This window comes from Chamaea fasciata, unplaced genomic scaffold (genome assembly GCF_029207755.1).
Source record: "Chamaea fasciata isolate MVZ Bird 193981 ecotype frontalis unplaced genomic scaffold, bChaFas1.0.hap1 SCAF_1, whole genome shotgun sequence".
NCBI lineage: Eukaryota > Metazoa > Chordata > Aves > Passeriformes > Sylviidae > Chamaea > Chamaea fasciata.
The window spans coordinates 61,135,575-61,153,649 of record NW_027094086.1 but is presented as its reverse complement, the minus strand read 5'-3'; the positions used below and the strand labels follow the sequence as shown (position 1 = coordinate 61,153,649).

At 39.9% G+C, this 18,075-nt stretch overlaps 1 protein-coding gene across 1 annotated transcript in view; it reads right to left on the bottom strand.

The window, feature by feature from the left end:
* Positions 1-5,273: 5,273 nt before the first annotated feature.
* The window catches only part of NR4A3 (nuclear receptor subfamily 4 group A member 3), a 29,334-nt gene continuing 16,532 nt past the window's right edge, over positions 5,274-18,075 (bottom strand). The window contains exons 7-8 of the mRNA XM_066184694.1: positions 17,730-17,908; positions 5,274-8,353 (exon numbers count right to left, since the gene is read on the bottom strand). Of these exons, the coding sequence (XP_066040791.1) occupies positions 8,091-8,353; positions 17,730-17,908 (442 nt within the window). The 3' untranslated portion in view covers positions 5,274-8,090. The remainder of the gene's footprint in view (positions 8,354-17,729; positions 17,909-18,075) is intronic.

The window sequence follows — 18,075 nt, the reverse complement described above, 5'->3', positions numbered from 1 at the left end:
ATGTTCACAGAACTTAGGCTCCTGTGAACAGAAGGCTTGTAGTCCGCCTTGAGCAAGATTTAGCATCTACCTTTAAAAGTAGCTTGGAAGATACAGCTAAGCCTCCATACCTTTCCTTACTACTTTTGCACATGCTGGTGTAGAAGCCAGCTGGTTGTACTGAAACTTGGACTAATCTGAAGTGAAAGAAATGGAGCTTAACACAAATGCAGGTAGGACTGCAGTTGCTTCTTAACTGGGTGTGTGAGAGCACATAAGAAAGGTGGCTGCAAATCAGAGGAGGTATTAACTGAATCCTGGGGTCATGCAGGAAAAAACCTGTACACAGACTGAAGAAGTCAATCGTTAAAGTAAGGTATAATGAGAAATGGATAAAAGAGGGAAAATTATATGGGACCACACTGAAAACATTCCAAGTTGCAAACCCTAATTAGTGTTTGTGAAATCCCTGACTGTTGCCATGGCAATAAATGTGATACTACAAATGCAGCATTCTGACTTCTTCACAGGATCAAGCAAAGTTAGAAAGGAGCAAATCCCTATGTAAACATCAATATCGTCAATTAATTAGGAAACGCAGCAAGACAAATAATAAGAACCCATGAAAGGTAAATTAATTTCTGTTTTCTGCCTGCTATGTTTGAAAGTTTCCCCAGTATCAAGCATTTCTGTAATTCACTTTCATTCTGTGATAATGTTTTATCACAGACCACTGTGGAAGTTGTCGTGAAGAGAGTTTTTTTAATACTTTATTTAGAAAGTTAAAGACTTTGGCTTATCTGAGCTATTTCAGCTACTTAAAACCATTTCTTTCTTTAAATGTCACTTAGCATGTTTATTAATTTGTTTCTTTGTGATAAAATTCCACCTAAATAAGCCCCAAGTTCTCTGTTCCTTTTAGAAAAACTGATAAACAATCTAAAATGGAGCAGATAATCCTGAGTGCCAGAAAGAGGCGTATACAGGACAACTGGGGAATCAAGTCCAGACAACATGGGTTTATGAAAGGCATGTCCTGCTTGACCAACCCGATCTTCTGTGACAAGGTGATTCACTTAGTGAATTAAAGAAAGGCTGTGGATGTTGTCTACCTAAACTTTGGTTAAGCCTTTGACATCATTTCCCACAACATTCTCCTGGAGAGACTGGCTTCCCATGTCTTGGATGGGTGTATTCTTTGCTGGATAAAAAGCTGTCTGTATGGCCAGGCCCAGAGAGTGAATAACATCCAGCTGATGACTGGTCACAGTGGCCCCAGGGCTCACTGCAGGGGCCAGTTCTGTTTAATATTTCTATCAACCCTCTGGATGAGGAGATCAAGTGCATCCTCAGTAAGTTTGCAGACTCTCATCAAGTTGCGTGGGAATATCAGTCTACTGGTTGGGAATACTGATCTATGGAAAGGCTCTGTAGAGAGATCTGGACAGGCTGGACTGATGGGCAGAGGCCAATTGTATGAGCTTCAACAAGTGCTGGGTCCTGCCCTTGGGTCACAGCAACCCCAGGCAGTGCTACAGGGTGCTACAGGGTGGGGGCAGAGTGGCTGGAAAGCTGTTGGTAGAAAAGGACCTGGGAGTGCTGATTGACAGTGTCTGACCATGAGCCAGCATGTGCCCAGGTGGCCAAGGAGGCCAGTGGCATCCTGGCCTATATCAGGAATAGTGAGGCCAGCAGGACTAGAGGAGGGATCATCCCTGCATACTTAGCACTGCTGTGGCTGCACCTCAAATCCCGAGTTCACTTTTGGATTCCTCAGAACAAAAATGACATTGAGGCGTTGGAGCGAGTCCAGAGGAGGGTAATGGAGCTGGTGAAGGATCTGGATGGGAAGTACTTCGAGCAGTGGCTGAGGGAGCTGGGATTGTCTGGGGAGAAAAGGAGGCTCGGGATTGACCTTATCATTCTCTACAACTGCCTGAAAGGTGGGTGTAGCCAGGTGGGGATTCATCTCTTCTCCCAGGTAACAAGTGACAGGACAAGAGGAAATGGCCTCAAGTTGTGCCAGGAAAGGTATAGATTGGATATTAGGAAAAATTTATTCACTGAAAGGATTTTCAAGCACTCAAATGGGCTGATCAGAGAAGTGATGGAGTCACCATTTCTGGGGTATTTAAAAGGCATGTAGATGTGGCACTTGGGGACATGGACTTGGCAGCGCTAGGTTAACTGTTCAACTCAATGATCTTAGAGGTCTTTTACAACCTAAACGTTTCAATGATTCTATGAAAATATTAAACAATGTGAAAAAAGCGCCTTTTCCCCCCCCAGTGTCTTGTCTTTGGCATGACTTTAGAATGTTGTACTACTGGAGTAGTTTCACTATACACACATAAGGATCCAGTCATATACAGAGTATCATTTACATCTGCCCCAGCAAGCAACTCAGCCCCACACAGCCACTTGCTCACTCCCCACTGGTGGGCTAGGAGACAGAATCAGAAGAGCAAAAGGGAGAAAACCCTTGGGCTGAGGTAAAGACAGGTTAATAGAGAAAGCAAAAGCTGCGCATGCAAGCAAAGCAAAACAAGGAATTCATTCATCCCTTCCCATGGGCAGGCAGCTGTTCAGCCATGCCCAGGAGAGCAGGCCTCTATCATGCCTGGGACTTCGGGAGACAAATGCCACCACTCTGAATATCCCCATCTGCCTTTTTCTTTCCCCAGTTTTTATTGCTGAGCATGATGTGTATGGTATGGAAAATCCCTTGGGTCAGTTGGAGACAACTGTCTTGGCTGTGTCCCCTCCCAACTTCTTGTATACCCCCAGCTTTTATCACTGGCAGGGTGGGGAGCAAAAAGAGCCTTGGCTCTGTGTAAGCACTGCTCAGCAGTAACAAAAACATCCCTTTGTTACCAACACTGCTTCCAGCACAAATCCGATACACAGCCCCATACTAGCTACTGTGACGAAAATTAACTCTATCCCAACCAAAACCAGCATAAGGTGGAATACCACGCTTCTTTATACAGAAAATCTTTGGTTCTGTAGAGTTAGGTCAGAATCTTTATCTCATTTGACTTTCACAGCCATATAAAAATTTCAAGTATTTAAACTCCTTCTGTAATCAAATGCAGCCAGAACATTCCATATTATGAATATAAACATAAAGGTGACTAATACTAAAAGAAAAAAAAAAAAAACAGAATAAAATTTGCTTTAAGTGTTTCCATTTGGTAAACAAGTTTCTTTTACTTTTATTTGACAAATCACTGCATTGGTAATACTTACAAATGCAGGTCTGGAATACAATTCTCAAATATGTCCTCTGCTTATTAATTTGATTAACTGGCACCCACCCCATTTATTCAATTACTATATCAATGGTTTGGCATTTTTAAAAGTTAATGCTTTTTGTCCATTATTAATTATTGTTTAATCCATATCTTGCAATATTCCTAATGGTTGACTTCATTCATTTAATAAAGGACAGATAAGTATTTCTTTTCTAAATATGATCTAGTTTGGTTGACAAAACATGTGACTGACCAGGATTTTGCATAGTCTTGTGGATGACTTCATGAGCAGGGTAAGAAAGGTCAGTTTGAATACTTGGTTTATTTTGAATTTGTCAATGATTTATCATGTTTTTATAATTCAATACAGTGGCTGCGTAATGGAAAGAAAAGGAAAACTAAGTAAGAGCATTCACTGGACACTAGCTCAGCAAACAAAAGGTTTTATTTCCAACTCTATGACTGAGATGCTGTACGCCCTTGGTTTGGCATTCTCCTATTTCTTTTTATTTTGTCTGTTTGGACTGGAGCTTCTCCTGGGTGGTGAAGCACCTCTACTGGAGGTGCTAATTAGAGTAGGCAGGAAAATGGGGTCCTGATCTCTTTTGTGGCCTCTAGGTGTTGCTATAATACAAATAATTAATCAAAAGACATGTTTCAGTGTCCACAGAGGGTGTTGCCAATTTTTCCCAGAACCATGCTTAATTTTATACAGTTAAACCCCTCTCTCTCCCTCCTTCCTACAGCATAACTGAAATTTTAGCTTTGTATCTGAATGTGAAAAAAGTAGGAAAGCTGTAGGAAGAGATTTGACTCACCTCTAGCCAAAGTTCCTCATTTTTGTGTGCCTTTATGACAGTCTCTGATACTCTCTTGCCCAAGGGTGCTTGCTACTAGAGGAACCTGCTATTATATTCCTGACTCAGCCCAACCTTCCACTGCCAAAATCAACCATTGGGCATCACATCCCTTAGCAAGGCCTCTGCTGCTGATGTGGTTTAGGGGTATGAGGACAACAAGGCACACATAAAGACACAAGTGCAGGTTAGATCAGGACAAAGACCTGTTCTCATGTCTAAGGACACGAGGCCCTAAAATAATTACAAATTGAGATACTTGTAAGTTTAGTAAGGATAAACTTTGTCCTGTAGGGTGAAAGTTCAGACCCTGGTGTGGCTTGGTCTCGAGGTCTGCGTATTTTGCTCAACAGGGGGCTAATCTGCAAAACTCATTGTCATTGTCATTAACAATCATAAGATTTGTAGCTTAAATTTTAGAAATATGGCGTAGAAAAAAACCCAGCCAAACAGAAAATATTTTGGAAGAGTTAGCACAACCTTTTGTTTAGTCACATTTCCAAGGAAGGGGCTGCCAATGCTGCAGCCCAGCCCAGCACATCATTTGATGTGACCTCCAGTCGAGCAGCTCCTGCAGAACAGCCCTCGTGGAGGTGTGCCGGAGCCATCGGTACTCCCGGCGATGCCCGGAATAGTGGCAGATGCCTCTCAAAGCTGCATTTGTTGGAAATGCATTTGTAGCCAAACAGTTTTGTCTGGCAGGGGATAAGCGGTCCCTCATGTGAAGCAACAGCACAGTAAGGAAAGGAGCTGGATGCACATTTGAAGAAAATGCTGCAGGTGCCTGCTGGAGCAATGCCTTAGCAGAATTTACTGACATAAAGGGGCGGAATATCCCAGGGGCTGGGAGCTCTGTCCTTTCCGGCCAGACAGAGGTGCTATGAGCCCTGTAGCATCCACTCCCTTCTCTGCAGCCTCATCTGCTCTGGATTAACTATAATCCCTTTTTGTCATGGAGCAGAAATACAGTGAGGGGTGAAGAGTCTCTCTGCTCTGGTCTACGTGTGGTTCAACCTCTGTGACAACCCTGGTCCAGCTCTCAGTATCTAATTGAGATTGCATAACCAGATACTGCAGGCATGTATTTATATAAAAGCTATTTTAATCAAAAGATTAGCCATTAAATTGCCAGTGTTCTTAAGCATGCTTCACCAATTTTTCCACTTTTAAGACTCAAGTAGACAATTTTTTAAATGTTTTATAAATGATAAAAAATTCACATCAGATTTTAACAGAATTAAGCATACTTATTCAACACACATGGGGCCTCTGAAAAAATGTTATTCAATTTAATAATTTTAATTTACATTGTATATGTACATGAGCATTTCTTTCAACCCACAGGTTAACACCACAAAAAAAAAAAAAAGAAAAAAAATAATAAAAAAAAAAAAGTACTGTGGTTAGCTGAGTGAAGAAACTCTTGAGACACGGTTGTCTGAAATAAAAGCAAGGCACTCTCCCTTAACACCTGATATATTCCTGAATTCTGCCTAGACAAAGGCATGTTCACACTGAGAGAGCTCTAAGAATAGTAGTAGATTTATTCTGCATTAACTCTTTCTTTTACCACTGTGACAGGTCACCGGTTGTACTCTAGGATGAATCAGTGTATTGAAGTGGACATGAAGGACAATTCCACAGATGATGGGATTTGGGAGAGTATCACAGCTAAGACTATCTATGGAAGACTGGAGGACACAGACTACGTGAAATTTCACACGGGGCTCTCAACCTGCTTCCTCCCACTCACATTCCACTTAATAAATAAACAAACCTTGCCCAACAAAAAAGCAATTTTACTGTACTATGCTGATTTGCTTGAAAATCCTTGATAAGGGCCCACTCGCAAAAAAAGCTCCTGCAAGCCCTTGTCTGGCTAGTGCTCAGCACCTGGCAGCATTTGTCCCTAGATAAAAGTAATTTCTCAAGGGACCTTGTGTCTTACACAAGGAGACAAAAGCAAACATTCTTTTTTTGGATTTTATGTCTGTATGTTTTTGTATGCGCACATGTGTGTGAGTGTGTATATATATATATGTATATATATATATATATATTTAGTATATACAAAAGCAAATTCAGTCAAAATATATTTGTCTTGCTGGTCAGGCTTGTTACAGCAACCTACAAGAAACATTAGCTTCTCTGATATTTAATTATGCTATTATGTTTGCACATAAGCTTAAAAGTCAATACAAAAAGCAATACTTTTCCAAATATTATCTGCAGGTAAACCAGAAATATTAACTATAGTGATTAGAAGTCTGTTTCCCTATTGACACTACTATAAATCTTGATATAAGAATAATTTTTTCATAAAAGCACATCCAAACATAGTAAGTGATAAAATACCAGATTACTTTTTGAAAACCATACAGTGACTCGATATCTGGGTTATCCTTTGCAGCAATTAGGCAATTCATTTGGCATCTGTTTGATTGTATAATTTAATTTCCATATAAACAGCATAGTTTAAAAAAAGACAAAAGCTAGAATGTTTAAAGCTAACAAAAGATACAGTGACATCAGGTTGACATTCAAAAATTTCTTTAGCAAAATGACCAACAAAATTTTGACTTAATACAGTGCATATAAAGTTTTTTAGAACTGAACTTTTTAAATATTATTTGAATTTAGCAAAACATGAGCAAGATTTTAATATCAAAGTGCTAAACAGTACTGCCTTAGAAGTCACTGCAAATAAACTGTAAAACAACTCTGCTTGTGATTTGACATATATTTTATATACAAATGGTTAATAAAAAGACACGCGCACACACACACGCACACAAATATAGGTATATACATATATATACATACACATTATATATATGTATATAGTTTTCCAACTGGTGTATCTGAGTCAGTGTGAACACCCCATTTAGTTATCATGTGTAACAGGGTTCCCATGAGCTGGCAGTCATTGCAATAAATACAGGCAAAGCCATTACAATATACCATGCATACAAACATTTATACAAATAAAGACACTATGCAACAAATTATCTCATATTAATATGGCATCAACAGTATAAACATACAAAAAGGAGTACGAACACGGAATGTTTAAACGCAGCCCACTATATCCTTCCTAGCACTTACATTCATACTATTTTACAAGACTTGCTTGTTCTTGAAAACCATCTTCTGTCTGTTTACTAACGAGTTGCTTGTGTTAGAAGTCTAGAACTGAACTATCCCTGATACTGACCCTGTATGCTCCAATCACTACTTACTCGGGTTTCCTTAGCTAAGGAACAACTGAGCCACAATTGCTCCCGTGTCTTCCACATACATTTGTCAATAAGTCACGCTACATGGAATCAAGTTTGGAAAACTCTGTCAGGTAAGTTAGTGCACGTAATTTTCTCCCTTGATTTCTTCTGTTTGTTTTCCTAGTAAAATAAATTAGTTAATAAACGAGACTTAGTAAGACAGCACTTTAAAAAATTGCACTTGAACATGGGAGCTAACAGCCATTGTCATTTTGCTATATTTGATTTGTATGAAATGTTTAATTGAATGTACTTTGCTAAAAAAGTGAATTTTTGTTTAGATTGTGCTGATGTATGTGCCCTTGATGCAGGAAGTATGCTAAAGGTATCCTCACAAAACACATACTACCCTGGCAAACAACAATTTGCTGTTCTTTCAAACACAGCTTCTACAATTTTACTCCTCATAGACCATGAGGTGTTAAACAACAGATTTAAAACAGTCATGTTAACCTTTTACTGCTGCTGGGATAGCATTGTCCAAAAGTGCCATATTAGCCATTTAAAAAACCCAAATCACACAAAAGAAAACAAGGAACACAACCCCAAACCAGTAAGCCAGTAAGTTTCAGGCCTCAGGTTGTAAGGACAAAGCGCCAGAAAAGACCTCATGTTAGACTCGGAGCGGCTTTTCTGTTAAGTGAGGGCAGAAATGTTAGCTATAAGTCATGATCCGTTTGCCTGCTCTGGTGGGCGTTTGCCTCTCAGGAGGGTGCTTTGACTCAGAAGGGTAAGGTGTCCAGGAACAGCCTGTCGATGATGGAAGGGGCTGGCACCAAATCTTCCAGTTTCAGGTAAAAGATGCGCTGCAGTCCCAGTGTGCAGAGAGAACGCAAGTCAGCCAGAACACCCAGTACCTTCGGCTCTGCAGACTCGAGCGGTTGTCCTTTGTTTTGGCAACTGAAAGTTAAGTGATCTTTCAAACTGCTTGTGATCTTGTTGCATAGCTCTTCCACTTTCTTTGGTTCTTTTAATCCATGTCGTTCTGCAAAGCCAGAGGAAAAAACCACATTAGCATCCCTATCAAAAATGGAGAGAAATGCGTTTTCTTAGGCATAACCCAGGTGCATACACTTGGGAACTCGGAGCAAAAAGTGCTCTGAAAGTGTAGATTTCTCAGAACAGCTGGGGTTGCATGGTGTCAGTTAACCTTTTTGCCACACAGAATAAGAGAGGGCAAGTTCCCTTTTCTCTTTATCTACTAAAACAGGTGACAGAGATGCTCAGTTATGATTGAAATTCTAGTACAAGGAATCCAAGCATCCTGCATATCTGACATAATTTTCATGATATGAGACAGAATTAATTGGGTGATTTTCCAGCAAAACTATCACAGGAGGTGTTTTGGAGATTTCCGTGCTTCCCCACCAGTTGTGAATGCTCAATAACTATGGCAACCATTATTTATTCAGTGAATTCAAGTGGTGATCAATATCCTTAGCTAGCTCCATCAGCACCCGGCCTAGAATTCCACCAGGAATTTGCAGACACTCTTATAAGAAACTAAAGGCACCTTACTACCCTTTGTTATTTTGATCAGCTGCTGCTTTTTAGTTTATTCATCTTTAAAAGCTCTAAGATAAAAGAAGCCTGGAAGTTAACTATTTTGCTTTGAGTGAGCAATGCCTGAACAGCTGCTATGTTGTCCATCACAAAAACCTGAGCACTCCTAAAAGGAAGGGGAGCTGGGGTTTGTTCCCCTTCAAATATCTTTTTAAAGTACTACAATGATGTTAAATAGATTCACAGTTCTTGAAGCATAAGTAAAATGAATCAGATTTGCGATTCATTGAAAGAAGGCTTTTTACAGGGGAAAGAATTCTGTGTTGTTTGCTATCAAGGCTTAGTGGATGAATTAAAAAAACAGAACAAAAAAAAATTCAGAAGTAAAATCTCAAATTTGTGATGTATTCATTTGCCTCTGACTTTGAAATACACAGGTAAGTAAGAAATGGCTCCACAGCAAAGTTATAATAATCTACACGTGAAATAGAATTATGCCAGATACGGTAATCAAAGAAAATGCAGGTTATATTAAGTCAATTAGATACATAAAACAATGACAGCAGTGGATAAGGAGGAATCGTGGCAGTTCTTGTGTTTGATGCTTTTGAGGTCTTCTCCTTCCCTGGGCCTCTCTCCCATCCCTGGCAGCCAGAAGCCACATTGTGCCTATTGTCCCCAAGTCTTGTTCCTCCATGCTGGGAGGAGAAAGCAATAGACATGTCCTCTGTCTGTCCCCTAATGAACAGTGAAAAGAGTGCAGTTCTCTTTACTTCCAGAAGCAGGAGTAATGCTTACACCAGGTGCAGGGGTGCCTTGCCCAGGCCTGTGTATATAAACTCTTTGCTCACCACCTGTTTTGGCTTAGATACTCTTTACAAACCAATAAAACAGACGGGATTCAATGAGAGCAGTCAGAAATGCAAAGGTCTGGTTTCCCATTGATATTCACCCATTTTACACATTTTTTTTTTCAACTGTATTTACTTAGGCAGAGTTAGCTTCTGAATAATACTGGTTTGGGATCAGAATCAGAGACGTGCAGACACGGACATCTCTGTCCAGAAGCTACTGTGCTCTATCATTTAAGTACCATCAATCTACCCTGTTGTGTCAAAGCAACACTTATCCAGCCAGGGACATCTGCTTCAGACATCGTTTTCACCTTGTAGGAATTAAAAACCCTAGGTATTCTAAGTGCCTTGTTTACATTAAAACATGAGAAGTTAATGAATATTTAAAGCCTTCCCAGTAAATGGTGTATAGTGTAATTATGTAAGCCTTAACTATACAGGTCACTGAGAGTAAATACTTAGGCAGATTCTCCCATTAAAAATCTTGGCAGATAAATATTTTATACAGGTTGGAAAAGCTGTGGGGCTTCTTCTTCTTCTTTTTTTTTTTTTTTTTTTTTTTTTTTTTTTTTAAACCACTAGCCTACTGAGAGAGTCTGCAGGTCATTAAATTAATCTTGCGATCTTTGAAGAGTTACCATCTTTTAATCTGTTTTGTTTTCTAGCTGTGTAAGTGAAGATATTTTTATAGATAAAATTTCATTTACAATTTTCAAACCACTGTCTCAGTAGGTATATACTGTGCTGCAGAGTATAGAAAATTATCTCTGGCTCTGGAGCATGCAGCAACTTTGTTAGCATTTTCAGTCAGAACTAAACAGCTTGTCTCCCACTGACAAGTTCAGAAGGTTTCATGAAAAAATCATGTCTTTTGTGAATAGCCATGAAATGTACTGAGGCAAAACACTATGTGTGCAAAGATTATCATATTAGCAGCCTTACTTTACATAACAAAATCATGGAAATTCAGAATTAAGAGATACTCTGTCCTTAAACTCTGGTGCTATAATACTGAAGCAGTCCCTGATAAACCAAATTGTCCTCCCCTGAGTTAATTGCCATACAATGACCTTCTCAGCTTGCAAATCTCCATGAGGGTTAATTCCTCATGCCTGGAACTGCTTCTAGGGGTTTCAGTCTTAAATTCCTAAGGCATCCATAGAAAGTCAAAGCCATCTATGTGGAAGCCCCTCTGCTAGGGAAGAACACCGCAAGCACCATGCACTGGCACTGGCACTGCAGTCTCTGGTGTTAGAACACAACTATTTTCTGAAGAACTCACTCATCTAAGAATAGTCTCCTCTCCATGGTAGACTTGAGGCATCATCTAGAGCCTAATTTGCTCACAGGTTTAGATTTAACAGGGTTCAAATAACAGGAAACACATTTCTCGCCTTTTTCACACTCCCAGTTCTGTTTGCACAAAGAAAGACCCACAGATTTTCTTATACAACCCAGAGGGAGCAGCACGAGGCCCCTGTGGTTAGGGTGTGCAGTGGCACTGGAGCTGAGGGCCTCTAATCATTTGCTGTCTTCCACAGGATGTTCTTGTCCACATGGGAATGATAAGGCCAAGATTTATCCCAAGAAGTACAGATGGTCAAAATAGACAGATAGTCTCTAACTGATTGAGGAAATGTGTAAATATTATTGTAGTCAGACTTTCTTAAAATGACAAAGGCACATGTAAAGTGAATATAGGATTTCTCAGCCTGTAACAAACCAAGATTGCGTTTTAGGATACCATTGATTTTTGTGAGAAAAACGGTGATTTATGGCAAAGACGCTGTCAAAAATGACTCATCAAAAGTCTTGCCTCTAAAGCTCTGCAAACTTAGCTCATCCTGGTAAACTGAACACAGCAAGTTTTTTATACCTTTTTCCTTTTCCCGGGAAGCTGAATGTGGTTTTGTGCTATCATTACACTGATCAGCAAAAACTCGACAGGAAGAAAGCAAAGAAATCCATCACCATCTGTGCTGGTCCCTCTTTCCCTAACCTCTGACCAGAGGTAGATCATGCCAGAGTCAGGCAGACTGAGCACTCCCTTTACAGAAAATGCCTCTCAGAGAGTGTGAGTACCTCAAAGACCCTGGGCTCTGCACTCTGTGTCACAGGGTATCACTTTTAGTCTCAGTTAATTCTGAGGTGTCCAGAAATGCAACGGATGAAACACTGAAGACTTAAAATAGGCCTCTTGATTGTTTTGGTTTCAATGTAATTACGTGATTTTCTCTTCCCCCTTCACATTCCTCTTCCCCTTCTATAACTCAAGCACAAGGCTCAGTTGCCTACAGCTTTCTCATGCACCCACTGTGACACGGGAACATTGCAATTTGGCAGATCCAAGAGTCTCCTTTCCTGCTGTAGTCTGGCCCATATTTATTTATCCCGCCTAACTCTCGGACATTTCACAAGGGTCTCCAACCTTGGTGCACAGACCTCTCACCTCCTAACATTAATGTAAGGATGGACATTTTTAGAAGATTATTAAAATTTTAGGTGGATGAATCATCTTCTGGAGGTGCCCTGTATTCTCCATCAGCTGTGCAAGGTACCTAAAGTCAGGTGGGATGAGTGACCACACAGAACACCATGGTTTGCTCCCTCTTTTAAGAAAACCACAATATAACACGGAGACTGCTGGTTGCTGTAGAAGCAAAGAGTTCTTGTCTCAACAAAGAGGTGGGAGTGGAAAAGGAGGAGTGAGTATTTTACTTTGACGCTGACAGTATTTCCCTCAGCAAGTGGCAGGGGGAAGGCAGACAATGCAATCTGGAGGGTATTTTTTTTTATAACTAGCTCTCCTCACTCCTCCAGTCTGCCACCTGCTTGTATGTAGACCCAGCACATGAAGCACCCACTCCAGAGGATATCCTAGCAAGAGGACTGAAGGATATCTGCTGCTGAAGAGTCGGTAAGTCTCTATTCTGTTGGGAGGTTGGATAAACTCATGTTCAGAAGGAACTGCAGCAGCCATACCCTTTTTAGCCAGACTGGTCTCATTACTGTTTCTTGGTATGACTGATGGTGCTAAAAATTGTGTTTGTAAACTGGAACGGAAAGCCCAACAGCAGGAAGACAAACACAAACTCTTAATTAATTGAAACCTCACAATATTCTTCAGTGGTCTGGTGCCAGTCTAACAAAGCATTAGGAGTGTAAATAAGCCCAATATATATACAGCGGTTCTGGGCTGGTTTGTAACATGCTTAAAATAAAACATATGCTGAAAGAGCTTGGCTGAATGAGGGCTAGCATGCTCTGTGCTCAGCAGCATCCCACTGAGAGTGTCAAGTGGGCAAAATAATAATGGTTTGATGTGGATAGAGAAAGGAAGGGGCAGAGAGGAAAACCTAATCAATGAGGAGAATGAGAGAGAGAGAAAACACCAGCACTTCTAGAGCAGGCAGAAATTTGAGGCTAAATTAGAATGTGCCCTTGAGATGATCTGCACTGGACTCTCAGTCCTTCTATTTTCACACTGTTTAAAAAAAAAAAAAAAAACAAAAAACAAACCAATTGGTCATTTGGGAAGTTTAAGGAAGCATTTTCAAGCACAGGCCGAGTTAGTATCTAGTCTACTCTGCAAAGCTTCATCTTCAACACAACCCAGTCCATCACAGAGTGACTGTGCAGGAACACCTGTGATCCATGAACACACTGAACTCAAAGAAATAGTCCATGTGGAATTAACAACAGAACTTGACCCAAGATGACCAGCAGTTCCTTTCCATGTTGGCACTTTTCTTTAGCTCATTAGATGATGCTACATACCAACAGAATAAGTGATCCAAAGGAGAAGAACATGACAGACCAGTAATGTTTTCACTTTCATAGGCATGTGAGGTGAGTGTCATGTGTTATTTCCTACCTACTTTCTTCTGAGTGATGCTTACAGCAACACTCATATGCTGTGGAGGAAGTTGTGTCCAGCCTTTCTAAACCAATTAAAGGAAGTAAAAGAGAGAAGAGAGACAAAGAGAGGAAGATCCTGAAGGAGCACCTTACAGTAAAACGATGTGTTCTGGCACGACAGAGCTCTAAGTCAACTGTTTGCAAGCCTCCACAGTAAACCAGATGCCACTTCTTTCATTCTGGGTACTCTTTTAATCTGATGTCTTATCTGAGAGGAGACCACAGATTTCCAGGACACATAAAATAGATAGCAAAAGCAAACATATATGGACTTTCTAATGGAATATATAATGCAAAATATTGTACATATCTTTAGTTTTACTCAAAGCAAGCAATGTAGTGAACTACATTGAAAAGAACAAATGACCCTACATGCCTATAACCATGCATCCTACGCTGTCATCTGCAGCTGTGGTTGGGATGGGACATGGAGCTTTGCGGCTCCAAACAAGTCAGCAGGGTTAACTGAAGAACTACTGGGGAGATGATTTGACATCCCAAAATGAAGGAACAGCCTTCAGTATATCTTGGGACACTGGGACTAGTGGAATGTCTTTTAGTCTCCAACACTGAATTTTACATTTATTCCTTCTTCCTTCACTGGGAGATAGATGTTAGTTCTCCCTGTCACTCTTGAAGAACACAGACAGGAAACATGAGAGAGAGTAGTGACTTCTCTCACTCTTCTCCCTCAGCAGAACTGCCAAAGATTAGTGGTATACAAGAGCTTTCTAAAAGCACATCTTTGTTTGGGCTAAGGACAGCACTCATGAAATCAAGAATTAACAGGTCATTATTCCCAGAAGAAATTTTGCTTTATCTGGAAAGACAATTCTTGCATTCGATGCTACCTAAGATGCTGTACAGTATTAAAACAGGGTATGACTACTACAGATCACAGGGCTGTTGTCTTTTCCTTTTTTTTTTTTTTTTTTTTTTGGTTATGCCATCAAGTCATAAGCAATTTGCATGATAATCAAGAAAATTTTGCTCAAGGCAGCATTCTGGTTTTGCAGTGTTGTTACTAAAGGCAAACAACTAGATTCACAAAAGAAAGCTTTCCCACTCCTTCTTGTTTTGAAGCCTAATGACACAGATATCCACCTGGAATATGGGAGAACCACGGTCAGATTCCCTTCCTGTTGGAATCAGACCAGAGACAGGACCTTGGGTTTCCCTCTGACCACCAGCTTGCCCACAAATCATCAGACACAACAGCCATTCTGTGGCCCGTGAAATACATCAAGTTGTCTTAAGACAAAAGACAGTGGTATTCAATAATTGGATAACCCATGCTCCTGGGAAAGGTTGTTCTTTCTTGGTCTGATTCACAGAAAGGGCTTGAAGCAGAGCTTGCCAACTGCCCATTGCCTCCAACAGTGCATTACAGGAGGAAAGGGTGCCCTCCCTGGAGATAAAAAATGGCACCTAAACCACCCATCTCAATCTAAGCCAAGCCTCAAAACAATGTTTTAAAATGTTCAACATTTCAGACTTCTTCAGGTTTCATCTTTCCAAATTTTCTCTTCGTTATTTTTTCTCTTTTGGTGTGACTAGCTGTAAACCAACACATGGCTTGTTGCACTCAAACTGCAGGGAGAAGACAAGAAGCCATTTCTTGTGGAATGCCACATCAGATCCAGATCTTAAGGTTTTCCTGAATAAATAATTTCAATACAATAGCTAGAATCACCTGATTTCCTCTTACTTTTTTTTTTTAAATATTGTTCATCATTATACTATGCTATCTGTTTTCAGGTGACCAAATTTCTGGCTGAGTCCCTGAGTTAGCTAACTGCCCTTGGACATCCGAAACCTGTGACTATAAGTCACTAGAGCTTTAGTCTAATTTAGATCACATGAAAATACATGCTGTCCTTACACTAAATCAGCAGAGATATACCAGCCTCACAAAATAAAAGAATAAGCAGAAAACAACATTAATTTTAAACACCATCTCACACAGGAGAGAAAATCAAGAGAAGTTTGACAAACAGAGAAAATCTTAAAGCTTCTATGTACAGAAATTGTCTCCTTTTAAAGGCAACAATTGCTTCCACTTGTTTAGAAACTTTGGGACGTCCAACACAATATAGCAAACTCCTGGAAATGTTGTGACCAAGGAAAGGAAGAAATGTGGGATGTATCCAATTAAAACCTATTTCTAATTATCCTAGGGTGAACTGAGCCAGCCACTGGACAACTTTGACTCCTTATGTAAGGGCAAGGAAGCAGTGCATAACTGAACAAATTACCATGTTTAAACAGAACATGGGTTTGTAAGGGGAGTAAGTTTTCCTCCAGTACATTTGCTTTTGCTACACTCACTTAGCATGTTAGGAGTCCTGTTCATCAACCTGCATACTCTCAGTCTCCAGGAGAATAATTAAGAACACAGTACCTATGGCTACCTGAAAAAGACATATCTCATTTATAGTAAAAAATCTAAATCATTCATATGTGCTATATATATGAGCATACATGCCTGTATGTAAATATATAGAGAGAGGGACAGCACCTGTCCTTGATTTGGAGATATCTAAACGCATATATATACATAAATACATTATGTATGTATATAAGTATGCATACACATACATATATATGTAGGTTTTTATGGTTCATGTATGTAAGTAGGTGTGAACATATGGCAGTGGATGTATATATGCAGGAGAAAAAAAATAAATTGGGAATGTTCTTTCTGACTTTAACATACCACTCATTTCAAGATTTTTTTTATACAGAGTAAAACAGCTCCAATGAGTTATTCTGGTCTTAAATGTTTTATCAAAGAAACCAGAATCTAGACCTTAAAGTACCCTTTCCAACTGCAGAAGGAATTAACAGAAATTAATAAAAACCTGAAAATACTTAAGAAATAAAGAGCTACATACATACACGAACCCTTCACCAAAATGCAGGAAGGCAGTGACTGTTCAAACTCTGAACCCAAAATCTTGGCCCCACAAATGTCAGCAAGTATTGGCCAATTTTATTTTTTATATCTGTCATCGAGTGTTTTATCTCAGGGTTGCCCTGACATCGTCTCATCCCAGCTAAAATGAAGACTACAGCTTGTATTGTTGATGCCACTGCCTGCAAAATAGCGGATGCCTGAAACACAGAAGGAAATCAATATCTATCCCAGTGGAGCTTATAAGCATCCCTGGGAAGATCCAGCTCAGGGCACACCGAAGCCCTCTCTCACATTGTTGACACAGCTGCACAGTTAAACTACCAGTTTTTCTGATATGAGTGTGAGGTTCTTTGTGGAGATGACTTCTGCTCCAAATTCTGCTGTATGGCTGTCAGACACCTTTTCTCCCAACTCCTTCTGCTGCCATCAGTCATGACTCTTCTATTGCAACATGCCCAAGGTATGTAGTGGCTTCATTGTTTTAGGAATGCACAAATTACACTTTAAAAGGTTATGTTCCCCTATTTTGTACTTACGGGACAGATTTGGCAGATTCTGACATTAATTTCCTGCTGTTCACCCCAGCAAGCATAAAGGGTCATATGGTCACATGCACACCCAAAAGCTTTTGTACAACTGTGGAATGTGACTTTTTTCTCATTATTCTCTGATTTTCTTCTCTTAGAAAAGCAGTACATGGAATACCTAGGCTAGCTGGGCTACCAAAAGCAGCCTGTCTGCCCTCATGGAGTACTCTTGTTGGTCTTGCTGAGAGATGAGCTATGCTACCTGTATGGCTTCTAGGTCTCAAGCTGCCTTGATATTACATTATTCCTACACAGAAAACCTAGCTGTGGTAATTTCATTAAGATTTTCTGGGACTTCAGCAAGTATCTTGAATATTTTTGTAGGAGCTACACAATTTGCTTGGAAGCAGTTTGCTTTTTAGAGACTACTCCAAGAAAACAATGAAGCTGGAAAGGAATAGTTAGATTACATTTTAAGAGGGGTGTCTGATGGCCTAATGTTAATCCACAATTTCAATATGATCATGCTAGTGCTTAAAAATCATTATCACTTCACCTTGAATATGGCTAAATTAACTTAAATTGCTTGAACCTACAATAAAGCAAAGCACTGAAGCTTTCTGTTAACAAAGGAGCACTTACCTGTAATCATAGTTAGAGCTGATAGACTTGCTAAGGCTGGGATATCAAGGTTAAGGCTCTTTAAGTTTAAGGAAAAGTCTTTAATAGAGTCGAGCCACTCCCCAAATCCACGAAGGCACTGAAGTCTATGAAGCACGAGTCCATTGCAGAATACAAACTTATCCTCAGCAGTATCAGACCTCGAATAAAAACAATTGAAAAAATTATAAATGCATCTTCTACTTTACAGAAAAATGCATAACCAGTATTGAAGTGTCTGTCATTTAAAATCCAAGGCATATTATCCTGAGACATATGTGGGCATTCACGTTTGACAATATGTTTCTCCCTTGGGGCCAAAGTACAA